Source organism: Verticillium dahliae, genomic scaffold (assembly GCF_000150675.1).
Source record: "Verticillium dahliae VdLs.17 supercont1.6 genomic scaffold, whole genome shotgun sequence".
NCBI classification, from domain to species: domain Eukaryota; kingdom Fungi; phylum Ascomycota; class Sordariomycetes; order Glomerellales; family Plectosphaerellaceae; genus Verticillium; species Verticillium dahliae.
Genome location: NW_009276926.1, coordinates 1,169,036 through 1,186,263, shown reverse-complemented (window position 1 = coordinate 1,186,263; position 17,228 = coordinate 1,169,036). Strand labels below are relative to the sequence as shown.

At 60.0% G+C, this 17,228-nt stretch overlaps 4 protein-coding genes across 4 annotated transcripts; 1 reads left to right on the top strand and 3 right to left on the bottom strand.

Annotated features, from left to right (window-relative positions):
• Positions 1–466: 466 nt before the first annotated feature.
• On the bottom strand, positions 467–3,602 carry VDAG_03912 (GTPase activating protein; the record flags this gene model as incomplete). Its single annotated transcript, XM_009653996.1, has 3 exons — positions 467–841; positions 892–2,011; positions 2,080–3,602. 3 exons carry the CDS (start codon positions 3,600–3,602, stop codon positions 467–469), a joined length of 3,018 nt encoding a protein of 1,005 aa, XP_009652291.1.
• Positions 3,603–6,340: 2,738 nt separating this feature from the next.
• VDAG_03911 (DIL and Ankyrin domain-containing protein) lies at positions 6,341–9,142 on the bottom strand (the record flags this gene model as incomplete). Its single annotated transcript, XM_009653995.1, has 4 exons — positions 6,341–7,852; positions 7,919–8,317; positions 8,470–8,853; positions 9,017–9,142. The coding sequence occupies 4 exons, from the start codon at positions 9,140–9,142 to the stop codon at positions 6,341–6,343; spliced, it is 2,421 nt and encodes an 806-aa protein (XP_009652290.1).
• Positions 9,143–9,912: 770 nt separating this feature from the next.
• VDAG_03910 (allantoicase) lies at positions 9,913–11,154 on the bottom strand (the record flags this gene model as incomplete). The annotated part of the gene is made up of 2 exons (XM_009653994.1): positions 10,953–11,154; positions 9,913–10,883 (listed from the first exon to the last, which is right to left on the bottom strand). The coding sequence occupies exons 1-2, from the start codon at positions 11,041–11,043 to the stop codon at positions 9,913–9,915; spliced, it is 1,062 nt and encodes a 353-aa protein (XP_009652289.1). The 5' UTR covers positions 11,044–11,154.
• Positions 11,155–12,374: 1,220 nt separating this feature from the next.
• On the top strand, positions 12,375–13,206 carry VDAG_03909 (uncharacterized protein; the record flags this gene model as incomplete). The annotated part of the gene is made up of 2 exons (XM_009653993.1): positions 12,375–12,471; positions 12,554–13,206. 2 exons carry the CDS (start codon positions 12,375–12,377, stop codon positions 13,204–13,206), a joined length of 750 nt encoding a protein of 249 aa, XP_009652288.1.
• Between the last annotated feature and the right edge of the window lie 4,022 nt (positions 13,207–17,228).

The following is a 17,228-nucleotide window of genomic DNA, read 5'->3' as shown; positions in this document are numbered from 1 at the left end:
AGGGCGTCCGTCGGTCAGGTCACATATATAAAGCTCAGAATTCCAATCGCTTGAATTCAATAGTCAATTCAACTTAGACATTATGCATTCAACCCCCCGACTAGCCGTCTTGTATCAACACAGCCTCAAGCCAACGTGCCGAAGCTTCAAAAGAAGCGACAAAAGAAAACGTGTCCAGCCGTCTAGGCAAAGTCATGCGCACATGGGGTATCGCGTGCCAAACGCAGAGCAAAAAAACAACAACAGACCCAGAGAAAGAACGAGAGAAGAGGAATAAGAAAAAGGGAGAGAGGGAGATGCTGTCACCGCCAACGCCTTGCACACTTCGACATGGAAGCTCCCCAGTCCGCCCGCCTTCCCACCGAGACTACCATTTTGGTGAACCGACATCATGGTTCGTACACCCGCGTGCTCCCCAGTCGAGCCGACCGGAGAGCAGACGGCATTATCCGCCTAGCAGAGCCTTCTAGGCCCGCTTCTTCCCCTGCTGCGCCCGCCACTCTGCCTTGGTGACCTTCATGAGCAGGTCCTCATCCTTGATGGGGATCCACGACGTCAGCGCCTTCATGGCGTTTTCAAAGTCGGAATCGAGCAGCACCTCACCCAGCGCGCTGATGAGAGCTGCGCTCGTTGCGTGCACAATATCAATGCCCATCACTGGAAGTGCTGCCGACGGCGGCCCAGCAGACTTGGCCGTCATGGGTCGCTGCTCAGGAGCCGCCTCACCGAGGAGCAGGAACACGTCCCACACGCGGAGTTGCGCCTGGAAAGGGATCGAGAGGTTAAAGAGGGTGAGGTACCAGCGAGTACCATACGCAGTCGGGTCGATACAGAGGTCGGTCTGCGATAGTTAGTAACTGTTACATTCATGAGGGGCGCAAGGGAACGTACCAGTTTGCGTGCGACGTCTTTTCCACCCAACCATTGCGTCTCAAACTCCCGGAGCGCGCCCATGAGGCCCTCAAAGCCGGGCTGGTACAGCGCCTCCAGCCCGCGCAGCTGCCACATGCGCACGAGCATGACGAAGCATTTCTCCTCGTCAAAGTAGCACAGGAGGGTGGCGGCCAGCGAGGCCATACCCTGGACGTAGCCGACGTCGGGAAAGTACAGCGACAGCGCGTGCAGCACGCGAAAGAGCAAGCGCTGACCGCCGCGGTAGCGTCGACGAAACATGATGTGGCGGTTGATGGTGCGCGGTACATCAAGATCAATCTGCACGTCGTCCGGGGAGCCAAGATCCTGGTAGCGGCGGAAGGCGGCGATTATGTCCTCCTCGGGCGCTGAGTCCTTCCGGCCGCGCGCACTCGTCGCGAGGAATGAGTACCAGGCCGAGGCGCGCCAGCGATCAGGAATGCCCTTCCACGTGCGTTCAATGAGTTTGGGGTTCTTGACATCAAACTCAAAGTACATGCCCTCACCGTCCTTGCCCTGTTTGACAACCTTGGCCATTTTGCGCCACTTCTCGGAGCGCTCCCACTCCTTCTTCTTGATGGCTTCGGAGATCTTTTCGACCTTCTCCTCGTCTTCCATGCCCGGGGCAAGTGTCAGCATGTCGCCGGCCTCGTCCATCCACCGGCGGTTGCGGTTGTGTGGCAGATAGTTGCTGGCCTGGCGAATGGCAGACCGCGTGGAGCGGCGCGAGCGCACCGACAAGCCCGAGTTCTGTGTGTTCAGCGATCGGGCTGACACCTTCCTACTGGGCGAGCGGCCGCCGGCGCCGAGATGGTTGGAGAGTCCGCCGGACGGATCGCGCTTGATCAGCAGGTTTCTCCTCCTAGGAGCATACTGCGCAGACTTGAGCTCGGTGGGCGTGTCGACGCGCGAGTCTGGGTCGCGGGGCGGGGCGATGAAGCCGTAGCGGTCGACATCGGCATTCTCAATGTCCTCCCAGTCTTCAATGCCGCCGGCGCGTTCATGTTCGCGGCGCGCGGCCTGCTGCTCGGGTCGGGAGGACGAAGAGGTTGCGGAGCGCGGTGTAGGCCACGCGGGAGGAAGTTGCAGTTCGGAGACCCTGAGGAAGAGGATCAAGGTCAGTGGGTGTTCGAGGCGAAGCAGAAGCAGGCGACAAGGAAACCATACGGGTCATTCTCCAGCTCCTCGCTCGGGACGGGTTCATTCTGCTCGCCGAGCGGGGAGAGGCGTCCTCCGTCTTCCCAATTGGTGACATCGCCAGATTCATAGAGCGATCTCACCTTTTGCGAGTCCTTCTCAGCCTCGGGGGACAAGAGGCGAACGCTGGGGGTGGTGGTGGTCTGGGAGGCCGTCTCGAGGGCAGTGTCGCTGGTGGCGGTGGTGGTCGTCATGGCGATGCTGGGACTGGCAATGTCCTCGGAGTGCGCCTTCTGCGACACGGCGGTCGGCGGTGGGGGCACGTCGCCCTCGGCCTCCATGGTGCTGTCGGTGGGCTGGGAGACTGCGCGTCGACCGCTGAACATGACACTGCCGCGTTGGGAGAAGCTCAGGTTGGAGAGGAAATCATCGTCGAGAAAGGCGTCGTCCGGGATGGCGATGGAAAGGGGCGAAAAGTCAGGGTCGGCGGGGGCGTCAGCGGGCAGGTGCGGCGACGGCGACGAGGCGACGGCGACAGGGGACAGATTAGGCGATTTCTCGCTGGTGCTGGCTGGGGAACTGGGATGGTCATGGAGATTGTGATGCGGGACGGGGCTGGCATGCTGCTGGCCCTGGCACGCTGCGGGCCCCCGCGAGAGCAAGGGCATGGGGGCGGCACTTGATGTGGCTGAGATGGGGCTTGTTTCTTCGCTTAGCGAGTGCTGTTTATTTCGTTGGAAACGTTTGGTCGTGTTCAGGGTTCGCAAGCTGAGGCTCTTGATGAGTCGGCGGGTCGATGTAGGTGCGAACGGTGGCGGCGGCGGCGGCGGCGGCGGAGGCGGCGCTGACTCTCCTACGATGATGGATGACACGGTTGACGAGGTGACGCTGGCGATAGGGAGTGGTGAGGGCAGGGATGGATGCTCGGGCTGATCGTCGGTGGAGTAGACTGATTCCGTGTCGTGAAGGGAGGGTGGGGAGGGTGTCGGTGCTGTGGTCACGGTGACGCCGGCTTCAAAATGCTTGTCGTACAAGGCAATGTCGTGGAGCTTGTCCCTGTCCTCGTCGTCGTCGTCCTCGGCCTCGTCGTCAAAGAGGGTGGTTGAGGAGGTGGTGCGTGCGAGGCCCGAGTCGCGCTTCCACGCCTCTTCGGGGGGGATAGATGTGTCGCGGCTGGCAAACAGACTACGGAGGGCGGGGTGCTGCTCGTTCGGTGGCGCGACGACGACGACACGAGAAGGGGGGGTACGGGCGGCGGAGGGAGATGTGGGCGGGCGCGGCGCAGACCTCGTTGTAGTGACGGATGTTCTTCTGCTCGAGGTCAAGTTGGTTGTTGAGGTGTTGGGGGAAGTAGGTGCAGTTCCAGTTCCAGTTCCAGTTCCGGTAAGGGAGCGAGGTGGCATCAGAATAGGTGGTGCGGCCTGCACTGTGTTCTCGTAGCGAAAGGCCACGACGTCGCTGAAGATGGAGGTGACGCTGAGGGGAAGCGGCATCAGGGCCGACGGCTTGTGCCTCGTTGCCCTCGGGCTGTTGGAGTTGGTCGCGGTGGGCATCTAGGAGGGTGGTACTGGTACTGCACTGTGGCGTACGGCGGTATGGGTGGGGATCTTGATTGATGCCGTGCTAGGGGGGGTGCACAGAGGACGATCGCCGGCAAGAGGGCAGATTAGCCTCGTGCGTGCCTTGCAGTAGTAGGCGTGTAAGATGGGACGGTGCGCGGGGAAAGCTAGTCGACCTGTAGCTGGGAGGGTCTGTGCTAAGGGCCCTGGAGGTAGCAGGGAGCTGAGCTTCGTCTCTTGGCTCGGTATAGCTCAACGGCCTATAGGTAGCTCAGGTGTGTATGGTGGTGCGTGGAAGTTGGAGGTGGTCCTGTCGCTAGTTGGGAGGGGTGAGGACGAAGCAAGGAACGAGCGTCGGGACGGTGCGGTTTCGTGGTGAATCAGAGGGATCGTGAGGTCGTTTAAGTGGGCGAAAGGAGATGGCGTCGAGGGCGTGAGCGTCGTTGATTTGTTATTGTTGTTGTTGTTGATGATGCTGATGCTGATGATGATGCTTGTTGTTTGTTTGCGGTTAATGGTGGGATGAGATGATGAGACGATGAGACGAGGGACCGATCGAGGGAAGCGACGAGGGAGAAGCCAAGGGGGAAAAAGGCTCGATATTATAGACAAACTAGTCGAACCAAAGACCCAAAGCAGTAACCCAGGATCCAGACAGACCCAGGCAGACCCAGATCGTCGTGGTGTCTTGTTGTTGATCGAGGTTCCGAGTCAATAGATCCCTTTGACAGGAATAGGGTCAAGTGCCCCTTGCTTCTGCTCGGCTGAGAAGCCTCTGTGATCCCCGGATTGGTGTGTGTGGGTGTGTGTGCCTTGTGTCGAGAGCTACAGGGAACAGATGCTTTGGGAGCCGGAGAAGCAAAACAGAAACAAAAGGCCATGGATGCATGGGGTCCAGCTGATGGACGTTTTGTTTTCTCTTGCGCGAGCAGCTCGTGCTTTTTTTTTTCTTTGTATGTGTCTTGCTCTGTCAGAGATCGTTGAGGCGATTCTGGTGCTGCCGCTGTTTCCTGCTGCGGCTGCTGCTGCTTCCTGCTGCTGGCAACTCGCTGCAAACGATGGATGGAGAAGGAGAGGGGCGTCTTAGGGCGTCCCCCCCATGATGCCATGGACTTGAAGACGACTTGAAGACGACTTGAAGACGACTTGAAGACGACTTGCGGGGCTGCGCTGCCAATGGGCGTTTGAAGCGGTATCTTGGGTGTCACCGCTCGGGGCATTGTGCAACTGCCGCCAAACCACATGCGCCTATTGTGCTCTATTGTCCATGGCGCTTGCCGTCGCCAACGCAGAGAACGTGACATGCCACCTCACCTCACATTGCCTCCTCACCTTGGGTCATCACGAACGGAACCTTTTCCATACCCGCTCTACCCAATGCTGCTTCATGGCTCATGCTTCATGGCTCATGGCCCTCAACCTTGGCCTGCCAAGCAATTCACTTCTCTTTCTTACACCAAGCACAGGTCACACGCGCCCCACGCCATCCAAGCTCAAGCCCAACTGCCGTTTGCAGGCCTTGGCCATCCCTCTCCCAGAACCTCACCTCCAGTCTCCCCTCAAACCTCCCCCTCCATCATCCGCTCTCCTCCATCAGGCCTTCTCCGATCAAAATCTAAATCATCCCCAGATCCAGGCAAAAAAAAAAAAAAAAAAAAAAAAAAACAGGCGCAGGCACACAGCCGTCAATGCAGGTACTATGACCGGCTGACACCATTTCCGAACCCACTGTCTCGGTTCGCCCGCCAAAAGAAAAACCACAGCCCGCCCCCAGCTGGCCAGCGATCTGCCTCCCGAGGGCACCCACAGGACCACTTGCGCATCAGCTTCCATTGACCTCGTCTCCACTCCTGAAGAGAGAGAGAGAGAGAGAGAGAGAGAAAAAGAGCATCAGGTAATCAATAATCCTCTCCAGGGCCCCCTAGGCTCCTAGGCCTCCCCGGGGAGAAAAAGAAACACGCCTCGCAGGACAAAGTAAGTCGGCAATCTACAAGTCGGCCAATCCCGCCCGAGCCAATCTTTGCCGAACCTCTCTTCAGCAAGCGATCTTTTTTTTCTTTATCGACAATTTTTTTATCAATCAGATATCACAACGCTCCGTCCAGTCAGCTCGAGGAAGAAAAAAAGACGTTGTCGAATTGGTGCATGATTGACGTGGCAGGCCGTGTGTCGTTGGCCTCGGATGACAAGCGACGTGAGAACCAGTCAGGCACGCACGACTCGAACGCCCACGGCTTGGCTCGTCATCTCCTCTGTCCCCCCTTCCGAACCGTGCTTCTTCACCTGCCGGCCCGTTCCTCTTGATCTCTGACCCTGTCTGCATATCATACTTACAGAGAGAGCCCTGCAACGTGGATTTTCTTTCTCCTCGTCACACACACGCGCGTAGGAACGTGTCACAAGCTGAACTGTTCTCGTAGATACGGGAAGCTCATCTGAAAAGGGGGAGGCCACTGAGGACCGGAAAAAAAGTTTTCACTATTGGGGGATCTTCACCACTGGCTGTTGCCCACATGTTCTTCCTCGCCGTCGCCAAGATTCATGTCGTCGTCGCTTTGCAATTGTACTGACAAACGCCTGTCGCGCCGCCCCCGGCTCTTCTATTCATGCCTATCCACCACCACGCCTAGAGGCAGCAGGTAGCGAGCTTCACCCCGCGGGAACGAGCCGAGCCTAATGAGCCTTTAGGCCTTTCGGTATCTTACTACACCTCCTCGTTCTCCCAGTCCTTCTCACTGAACATGGGACCCTTTCGTGCCCCGCTCGCTTCGAGCTTGGCCAGAAACTCCGGTGGCACCGTCGGGATGTACTTCCTCTCCCTCTCCCGGTTGAGCCCGCCAAACCCGGCCCCAAACGAAACGAGCATGTCTGTGACGCTCGGCAACGAAAATGGCAGCATCAGCGCCGGGTCGAGCAGCAGATTCTCCGGCACATCCTCCTCCTCTTCCTGTGGTCCGTCGTCCGTGTGGGGGGGACTTTTGTTGTTGCTGCGGCGTGTCAGCTTCTGCCGCCGCCGCCGCCGCCGCCTGCCCCTTGACCGGCGTCGCTGGCGCGCTCGGCGTCGTCTTGGGAGGCGCCGGTGACGCCCCACGGCTGTGGCGGTTCTCCTCCTTGCGCCGGTCGTGCTCCTGCTGTATGGCGTTGAGGTACTTGAGCGCGCTCTTGGGCAGGCCCTTTTCGCCGACCTCGGGTCTGTAGTGTTGCGCCGCGTGGATGAGCTGCTGCGGGCTCATGCGCTTGAGCTGCTGCAGCGTGCCGACGAGCGCCTCGAGATCGTCGGCGTCGAGGGACGAGAAGACCTGCAGCCACTGCAGCAGCTGAATGACGGGCGCGAGGTGCCGCCGTGCGGCGTCAATGGTCGTCTCGCCCGTGGACCGCGTCTCGCCGCCCTCGTAGTGTTCGGGCTGCCTGTTGTTCGTGCGCGCCCAGTCCTCGAGCAGGGAGACGTTCATGCGGATCTGCATGGCTTTTGTGCGCGCGAGGTATTTGCGGTTCGACATGATGCGGTTGAACAGCTCGGCGCCGATCCAGTACAGCAGCTGCGACGTAATCTGTGATGTGATGACCGAGTGTATGTCGTAGAGGTCGAGAACGAAGAGCGTCGACGAAAGCAGCGACGTGACGTTGCGCGGCGCCGGCTTGGCCTTTTGCTTGGGCGACGGCGGCCGGAAGCGCTTCTCGATCGGCTCCTCCTTGACCTGGGTCTTGCGCTTGAATATCCTCCACTCGTTCTGAAACGTAATGTTCTCGAACCCGGGAATCGTCTCGTGGTCGAGCATGGCGGCGTCGAGCACCTTGTCGAGGCGGCGCTCGGCGTCGCGCACGATGAGGATAAAAATCTCGTTGATGAGCTCGGCGAGCTGCGCCTGGAACTCGCCCGTCGCCTCCATCAGGCCGGCGTCCTTTTTGAGGTAGTGCAGCAGCAGCGTCGCGTTGGAGATCCAAAAGGCGAGGATCGTCATGTCCCACTGGTACTCCTCGACGACGTCGTTGATCTTGTCCATGGCCGAGATGAGCAACTTGGCCAGCAGGTCGGCGCTCGCGTGGTAGTGCGCGTACCGCGCGCTGAGGAAGATCATGTTGGCGGGGACCGGCTTCTGCGTCGGCGACCGTTGCGGGCGCATGTTGGTGATGACAATGTCGAGGATGCGGTCGAGCTCGTGCTCCTGGAAGACGAACATTTGGTCGTGCAGGCAGCGGCTCCAGTCAAACTCGGGCTGCTCTTCCTCGAACTCGTCGGGTTCCTACAAACGCTGTCAGCAGTCTTTCTCCCCCCCCCCCCTTTTTCTTTTCGAGCAGTCCTTGCGTACCTCTGGCTGGTCGTCGATGCCGACATTGCCAAGGTCGACCTCGAGGTCGCGCGCGCTGTCCATCATCATGCGCCTGCGCATCTCGTTCTCGGCCATCTCCTCCTCGAAGCGGTCCTGCTCGAAGCCCGGGTTGTAAAAGTCGTCGGTCCCCGCGTTGCCAATGTTGTAGCCGCTGTCGTGGAGGTAGAAGGACATGTCGCTGTCGGGCGGCACAAAGTCAAAGGCCGTGCGGCCCGACGACGTCTTCTGCTCGGGCGACGCGCCGTTGTCGAGCAGCATCTTGGCGATGCCCTTGTGGCGGTTCGTCATGGCCCACATGAGGGCGCTCCACTGGTTGCGGTCCTGGCGGTCGACGTCGGCGCCGCCGTCGATGAGCGCCTGCACGACGCCATCGTGGCCCTGTGTGGACTGTCAGCCGGCTCGGCCTCTCTTGCCTCTGCGTTCCGGTTCGGCTCGTGGGGATGCGATGTCTGGTGCGTCTGGTCAAGGGGCAAGGGCAAGGGCAAGGGCAAGGGGTAAGGGGGATGGGGCAAGGGGAACGGGTCACGTACAAAACAGCTGGCATAGATGAGCGGCGTCGTGCCGTCCTCGTCAGCCGCATTAACGTCAAGCATAGCCTTGGCCTCGCCGCCGAGGAGGCGCTCGACGCGCTCGACGTCGCCGTTGCTGGCGGCCATGTTGAGGGCCTTCTGCAGCATGTCGCGGCGCTCGGCGTCGGACAGGGCGTCGTCGGCGAGGATGGCGGCCTCGTCGCCAAAGTTGGGCGCCGCCTGGTGGGCGGCCTGGGCGGCGAGCATCTCCATGAGGCGCGTGTCGCTGCTGGCGGGGCCCTTGGCGGCGGCGGCGGCGTCGTCGTCGTAGGCGCGGTCGTCGTCGAGGGTCAGGTCGGTGAAGGATAGCGGTTTGGCGAGGATCGGGGACGTCAGGAACTGGGACTGGCCTGTTTGACAGGGACACGCCGTGTTAGCCTTGCAATGTGTGCGTGTGTATGGTCTTCTTTCGTCTCCTCATGCCCGGCACCGGTGTTGGAATGGATGGGTGGGATTGGGATATCTGGGCCGGGAGAGCAAGGGACGAAAAGGAGAGGCAAAAGCGGACAGAGGGAGGGTTCAGAGACATGCCTTGCCAGCCATCATACATCTCGGTCTCCTGGACCAGATCCGTCGGCCGCTGTCGCCGGTCGTTGAGGGAGGTGGGGAGGTCGGCGGGCAGCGCGCGAGGCATCTTGTGCTGCTTGTGTGCGCCGTTAGAATCCCCCAGATCCATGAAGAATGGAGGGGTGGCGTGGCGTCCGGACGAGGGTCGGCATAGGCGGTGGGTGGTCTGTGGTTGTCGTGAGGGAGGCTTGGGGGGGGGGGGGGGGGCAGTCGCTTCGACGAGGTCCGTCGGAAGAGAGGTTCGGACCGGGACTGCTTCGTGCTGACGAGGCGTCTTCAAGCAGTTTGGAGATGTAGTGTGTTGTGATGCCTCGGGATGCCAATGTCGAATGTTAAGCGGGCATCCAACATTGGGGGGGGCCATAGTTAGTGGAATCGACGCTTGATGTCACTTGGGCGAGGCCCACTTCTGATGACCCGTTACGGCCACTGCCCGCCAGTGCCACAGACGGTCAATGCCGTGCCACAGACAGTCAATGTCTCGTCGTTCGGTCCCAGATGCACGGTGCCACCCGTGCGTGCTGTGAGAGTGCTGTGAGAGTGCTGTGAGAGTGCTGTGAGAGTGCTGTGAGACGCCTACAAGGCCAAGCCAGGCCATCCAGAGGACAAGCCAGGCCATCCAGAGGCCAAGCCAAGGCGGCCGAAACATCAATCTGAAGCACCCCTTTCCATTCCGCTGGATTTCGGCCCTGGATTTTTACGAGCATCGCTTTTCTTCACTTTCTTCACTGGCACGCGTGGCTACTATTTTTCATGGATGGATCGTGGATGTAGGCTCATGAGTACTCCACGCCCTACAACACAAGACGTCCTGACTCCTAACAGCTAGTCACCCCCTCATGCCCGCTTGCCGTACACACGCACCCGCTTGACACCGCCGTCGGGAATGATGACGAGCTTGACGTGCGTCGTCACGGCCTCCTTCAGCAGGCTGTCAAACTCGTGCTCAAAGTCCGCCTTGCACTTGCTCGGCGCGACAAGCGCCTTCCAGCCCTCAGCGTCGACACCCGGCTCACCGCTGCCCTCCCACTGAATGGCCTCGAGCTTGACTTGCTGCGGGTAGTTGCCGCGGAAGTACGCCGTGTCGACGAGCAGGCTCTGCACGCGCGTCGGCGCCCCCAGGCGGATGATGGCCCAGTCGACGTGGTCCTTGCGCCTCGAACGCGCCGTCTCCCATCCGTCGCCCATGTCCTTGCCGCGTCCGGGGAGCAGCAGGTTGTCCTTGGTGCCAAAGTGCTGGTCGCTGCACGAGATGGCGACGCCGCCGTTCTGCGCCGACGCCAGGTCGAGGATGGCCTCCTTGTCGTCGGGGAACACGGGCACCGCGTGGCCGAAGAGGCGGAACCGCGCAATGCCGCCGTCGGGGTACATGTTGAGGCGGACGTGCGTGTACTTTTTCGTCGTCGGCACGTCGAGCTTCCACCCGAAGCGCTGCGAGGGGCCGCACTCCTCGATGCCGAGGATCGTCTCCCACCCGCCGCGCTCGCCCTTCCACGAGACGACCTCGTCGTCGTTGAGGTTGTACACGCCCTCGACCGAGATGTGCGGCGCGTGGTTGCCGTTGAAAAAGGCCGTGTCGACCTCGATGCCCTCGACGGTGCCGGAAGCGACACCGAGTCGGAGGATGACCCAGTCGAAGGGGGCCGTGTTGTGGCGGCGCGTCTCCCATCCGTCGTACCAGGCCCCCGTGTACACCATCTTGCCGGGCTGGCGGATGGGCGGCGTCGGAGTGATGAGGTTCTGGGCCTCGGCGAACCATTCGTCGGAGAAGGCGAGAATCTTGCCGCCAAGCGTGCCGGAGACGAGATCTGCCCGCGTTTGTTAGCTGAGGCGAGCCAGGGGAGAGAGCCAGTCAGAGACCAGCGGCGCATGCATACCAATGGAACTGGAACGGAAAGTCGTGTCAATGTCGTCGGGCGCAATGCGCGTCGCCTTGATCGACTCGAGCTTATACTCCTGCGAGGCCATGGCGTCGGTGGTTGTGGTAGTGGTCATGTGGTGGGGGAGGTGTTTCGTGTGGGGTGATCTGATGGTTCGATCGATAGACAGCACAGCAGCAAGATGGTATCACAAGAATGAGAAAATGCAGCAATGGCAATGGTAGCGAGTTGAGAAAGGAGGACGAGACAAGACAAACGAGTTCAATGGCGATTACGGCGAGGTTTTAGGCCTTGTCGGCCACTTCCGACACCGGTCAGTCCCGGGTCACCTCCAGCACTCTCGACCCCTCGACTCGACCCCTCCAACCCCGCCGCTCCACATCGACGCCGATGGGGCTACGGGTTGTTGGGAGGTTTTCCCATGCTGCGCATGCCCGCTTGCCCGCGGGCGCGGCGCAACGCGGGGTGACTTGCGCATGGGGATAGAGGCCTCGAGCCAATGGGTGCGGCCGCAGATGGCTTCATCTGAGGCCGGAGGGTGCGCCGTCGGCGTAGGGGCAGGTTGCCGGAGGCGGCGTGGGGAGCAAATGTTGGTGCCGAGGACGATAGGTGACTCGAGGGCCTCTCTGAGGGGGTCTGGCGGTCCGGTGCTATCGGGTGGATGGCGCGTGCTTGACGCGAGTACTGGGAGGATTGGAGGTGTTTGCATGGTAGCCTTGGGCTGCCCCGCAGCACGGCTCAGCGGCTTTTTTTTTTGGCGCCCAAAGGCCGCGAAGGGAGTGGATTTGCTGATAGTTACGCCATCTCATCAGGTGTCATAACTGAGGAACAGACCCGGGGGGGGGGCGTTCTGGGGTCTTTATATCCACGGGGATCCAAGGCTGATGCACCTACTCGACGCATCGGCTCCATTGTCGGCAGGGTCCGATCGATTCTCTTTATCTCTTGATCGTGGAGAGAAAGCTGGGGTCATGCAAATGACATGGACACGTAGCTGAGACGGGTTGGCGAGTCGTGGCGGACCCAGATGAAGCTGTCGATGCATTGTGCTTTTGTATCATGTCGGTGCTGCCACCCAGAGTCTGCGGTGGACATGGAGAAGTTGAATTGCCATTCTGCTGCTGCTGCTGCACACGACCCAAAGACCAAGGCAAAGTCGGCACGCACAACCATGACGGCAGGTGCAGCCAGAGCACCTCATTCCCCTACCCCGCCACGAGCATGTCCAGGGGGCCGTAATGGCCGCCTGTTGATTGGCTCTCTCACAAACCTAGCATCATCGATGTTTGAACAAGTGAGTTTGACATGAACACGACTGACCGACTTCCTGTCTGTCATCCTCCCGTCTTTCGTCTTCACTTTCTCTGGCTCTCACGTCCATCGTCTGCCTCTGTCAAAAGCGATCACCCCATTCGAAATATGCCTGAACACGAGCCCTCGGCCACGACGCCGCTTCTTGGCGGATTCCGTCGCTCGCAGCCAACAACAGCCAAAATCTGGAAGAACCCCATCATCGGTATGTTCGCTGTGTCACAAGCTGCCTCAGCCGCCGCTTCGACTGTTTGTGACATGCAGAACCAGCAAGCTGACCTCCCTAGATTGGCCCGGAATCACCGCCCAAATCCTCATCCTCGCCCTCGTCGCCATCGTCTGGTCCTACATCCTCGCCCACCCCGTCATCCTCTTCACCGGCCACCCCCTCGCCCAGTCACTGGCCATCCTCATCCTGACGCAGTCCGTCCTCGTCCTCCAGCCGACGCACGACGCGGCCCAGAAGCGCCAGGGCCAGCGCGTCCACGCCGTCCTCAACCTCGCCGCCTTCCTCCTCCTCGTCGCCGGCGTCACCATCATCGAGGTCAACAAGTTCCGCTCCCACGGGCCCCACTTCCACTCCCTCCACGGCTACCTCGGCGTCCTCGTCGCCGCCCTCATCGTCCTGCAGTACCTCGTCGGCTTCACCATGTGGGCCGCGCCCTCGCTCTACGGCGGCGACGACCGCGCCAAGGCCGTGTGGAAGTACCACCGCGCCTCGGGCTACGGCCTCTACGTCGCCCTGCTCGCCACCGTCCTGACGGCCGTGTGGACCGACTACAACAGGAACCTCGCGCGCATCCCCGCCTGGCTGCTCGTCGTTGTCGAGGCCGCGCTGCTCGTCGTCGTCGTCCTGAGGGTCAACCGCGCCAAGCTGCCTTTTGGCGCCCAGAAGGACCAGGGGACGCAGGTGGCCGTTGCCGGTGGGGATGAGCACTAAGTCTTCATTCCTGCCCTGTTTTTTTTCCTCTTTCCAAAGGCAAAGGCCCGTATTCCTTGAAAGGGGGCCAGGAGGTATTTACACGACGTCTTCGCTGTGTGCGTGTGCAGTTCGTGTGAGGTAGGAGTCTCTGGGGTATTTCGACGGGGGACATCATTTCAAATCTTGTTTATCGGCATCCGCCTTGGTACCGTTGCCCTCGGGAACAGGTTTGGTTGAAGCAGCGGTGGATTCTGCCGCCTTAAGGAAGGACAATTATTAAATTAGCAAGCAGGCATTTTTGCGTTCATTTTCCATGAAATCTTTCATCACTCTCCAATAAATACAAACAAGGAGACGCAGCCGCCCCCCCCCGGCCCTGAATGAGCAACGCATCATCATCATGCCGTTGGTTCCAGGGACCCGTCAATGGTTACTTGGCCATGCCAACGGGCCCCCTTTCTAAAGGTCGTACTATTGACAGGAGACTCGTATGGGCAGCGTTGCGCGTTCCACCCAAATGCAGGATTCAGGGTCACTTTGGCAAGATGCAACCGGGAACCATGGCTGGGTTGATCCGGGGAGAGGGGGGGGGAGGGGGGCATGATCATGACCCCTCCCCAAAAGCCCGCCCACGGGGTCCTATATCAAGCTTGGCATATAGCCTCCCATGGTCGTGGACAGAGTCATGTCGGGGTAACTGTGCATGCCCGGATGCGAGGGGCATCTTGGAGTGTTCATTTCTGCTGCAGGGCATACTTCGTATCTGGCCTTGTTTACTCCCATTTACAGGCTGGTGGTCTCTGGCCGTGCGCAAGCAAAAGACCAATGTAGTGTAATAAAGGTTGTCCAAGGTACCGGTGAGGCTCCGCTCGATTACCCTCAGCGCATGTCCACAGTCCACCATTTGACGGATGGCAGGCTGAGCTATTGGGACCCGCTGATTTGACAGGAGAAACAAGCGTATTAGATGGAAACCGGCCTGCCCTGACAAAACCTCACAATAATGTAATCATGACCTCATCGTCGCAAGTACCATGTCAAGCAAGTGTACATAGTACCAGAAAGACACAAGTTGGGGGAGAGGGGGGACGATAACTTGTTCACAGTCCACGTCAGCAACCAACTCCATGTATCTCGGCCCGATGAATTGCTGGCATGCGCAAACTCCACGATCGTGGCTGCGGTGGTGACTGCCGCCTCCGCGCGTCGCGACCTGCGGCAGTGATAGTCGTCTCGCGGCAGATCGTGCTGAACAGTTTCCATCACTAGTGCCGAAGCCTTTGGTTCGCTGACTCAGTCAACAGGCCCTGTTTCTGGACTAGCTGTTCCGTCCGTTTTTTTTTTTCTGTTCAGTCTGATCAGTGGGAAGAACAGGGCCGCCACGCGACGTACGTTCACATTCCACCCTACCGCCCGTCACGCTACGCCCGTTGCGTCGCAAGACTTTGGTGGACGGTGGACGGCAAGACGAGTTCGGGGGGAGCAAGGGTGGCGGCTCGGCGCCGCCCACGCCATGTCGCACCCTCTACGTCATGTACGGCGATGCCATGCCTTTTGCTGCAGGGGGTGGTGGTCATGCGCCTGGCCAACGGGAGGGCGCCGCCGGGGCGCCAAGGCTGCATCGGACAGTCTCTGATCATCGGAGCATCTCAGGCTCACAGGAATCCGTTGCGACGGTTCGGTGAGAGAAGAAGAGAGTGGGATGGAGATGTACATGATCACTGGGGCGCGAGCCTCCGTGCCATGCGACAGGACTGGTTGGGCCGCTTCCAGATGGCCTTCCTTGTCGTTGTCCTACCACCAGCGGCTGGCGGGCAGGCAACAGGCAGGCAATCAAATCACGCCCCCGCCAATCTATTGAGTAAAACACAATGCTTTGCTGCCTTTCCAGCGTACCGTTGGTGGGGAGTCACGCCAGTTCTTTGACTCGCGGGGCTGTGAAACCGGTAAGTCTTCAGCGCGATCCAGTTGATGCTTGCGAAGAAACCTGGTCAGAGACACAAATGTAAGGCTTTCGTTGGGACGACTGGCTCTGTACAATTTTGTACAATTGACTGTCGGGGATCATGCTGAAGAAAGTCTGAAGGGGGCATCCCGTCAAGATGCCGCGTGTCCTCGTCGCCTTGGGTTTTGGGGGAGGTGGGACGTCAACTTTTGATTGCCATGGCGCGGAGACCAGGACCTGCCAGTTTGGATAGCGTTGTGACGGCATGCGGAGGAGGAGGCCGGTCGGTTGTGTCAGCGTTCTTGGCTCCCGGCCACGCGGTTCAGGCATTTCTTCATGCTGCACGTTCGTCTCCCTCTGGTGACCAGATCTGGCGAGCAGAAGATAAACTAGCGACGCAAAGGAAAACAACCATTCCTTGAGCGGCGACGGCGGAGGTTGCCGTTCTGAACAGCAGCGGAGAGGAGGCCGCCTGAAGCTGGACAATTCGCGACGGAGCATTTGGCCCTTTGCGACCGAGTCGGGGCCCTCTTTCGACACATTTGGGATTCGAAGTCCCAAGGCAGATCGGCGATGATGGACGCCTCCCGGATAAATTGCCTGGGATTTGCCAGTGTTCGCCGTCGAGGACACCGGTCCTGGGCGCGCGTCTCTCTCACCGTGGCTGTTCGGGGCGGCGCGGCGTTTGCTGGCCAATGTTCAAGGGGAACAAGGGGGGAGAGGATGGGGGAGAGGGCCGGCACGTGCAGGAGGCCCACAATGGGAAATCGAGGTCATGTCGCTGAGGCCAGAAAGAGAGAGTCCAGAACACCAGCGGCCGCTGACGGACCCCACTGGCTGGGGCAAGGCCTGTCGAGCAAGCCCGGACAGCGATCGTGATCGGGCGGCGGTTGTCGTGTAGTGCATCTTCGTGTATTGGCAAGATTGGTAGATTGGTAGGGGTGACCTGGATGACGGCTGCACGGTGGCTGCTCCAGTTGGGAATAGGGGACCCTATTTTGGCTGCTAGCGAGTACATGGTGTTGCTAGCGAGGATGGGGGACTGTGCAGATGGTACGATGGAATGCATGCGCCCGTCGGATCGGATTGTGTGCTTGCGAGGCATCGATTTGTTCAAGATGGCGATGGAGGGGGAGGGAGGGGGAGATTGCCTGCCCTGTCCTAGGTATGGTGCCTGGTGAAGAAGTGAAGAGCTTGCTGCGTTTCTGAGGCTTGAGGCCTGAAGCTGGCCTGGTGGGGAGACGAAGGAGAGGCAACTGCCAGCAGCCAGCAGCCAGCAGCCAGCAGCCAGCCAGCCCTGCCAGTTCTCAGTTCTGCGGTTGCCCGTCTGCCCTGTTTTTGTGCAACTGTTGGCGCTGCCTGCCTGAGGGGCGAAGCAATCGGCCTGACAGGTATGGCCTCAGGCACCTAGGTACCTGGTACCTACCAAGTAGAGGTAGGTAGGGACCGTATGTGGTAGAAAGAAGGCTCCTGATGGAAAACTGCTGGCAGCACGAGGATGAGAAATAGCAACTGGAAAAACAAAAGCCTCCGGGTTGGAAGCGATCATCCCACGAGGGAACCCGTCCTATACCTGTTCCTGTTTCTGGTTCTGCGGCCCTGCCGAGAAACGACCAGTCAACCTGTAGGTACCTCACCTTAGGTAGGTACCTTAGGCGCCTAGGTACCTAGGTAGGTAGGTAAGGTAGGCTCGTAGGCGAGGGATCCGAGTCAGACACGTTGTTTGACAGGCAAGCTGAGCGACAAGTCTCCTACGTCATTTCGTCCCGGGCCTGACGAGAGAGCAACACCACCTCACCCACGGGGACTGGCCACGCTCCGCACTTTGCACTAACGAAGGGACTTGCGCACCAGCGGCCACTACCTCTCCACCTCCCACCCACCACGCACCGTCTGAGAAAGGGCAGCAGCAGCAGCAGCAGCACACCAGCACCTGAGCACACCAGCACCTGAGCACACCAGCACCTGAGCACCTCAGGGCCCTGCAAAGCAAAGCGCTGCAACGAGACGCTAACAACGCATACCTGCCAAACTACCCAAAGTCCTCTTGAGCGACTCCTTTGCCTCTGGCCCTGGCCCTGTCACCACCACCACC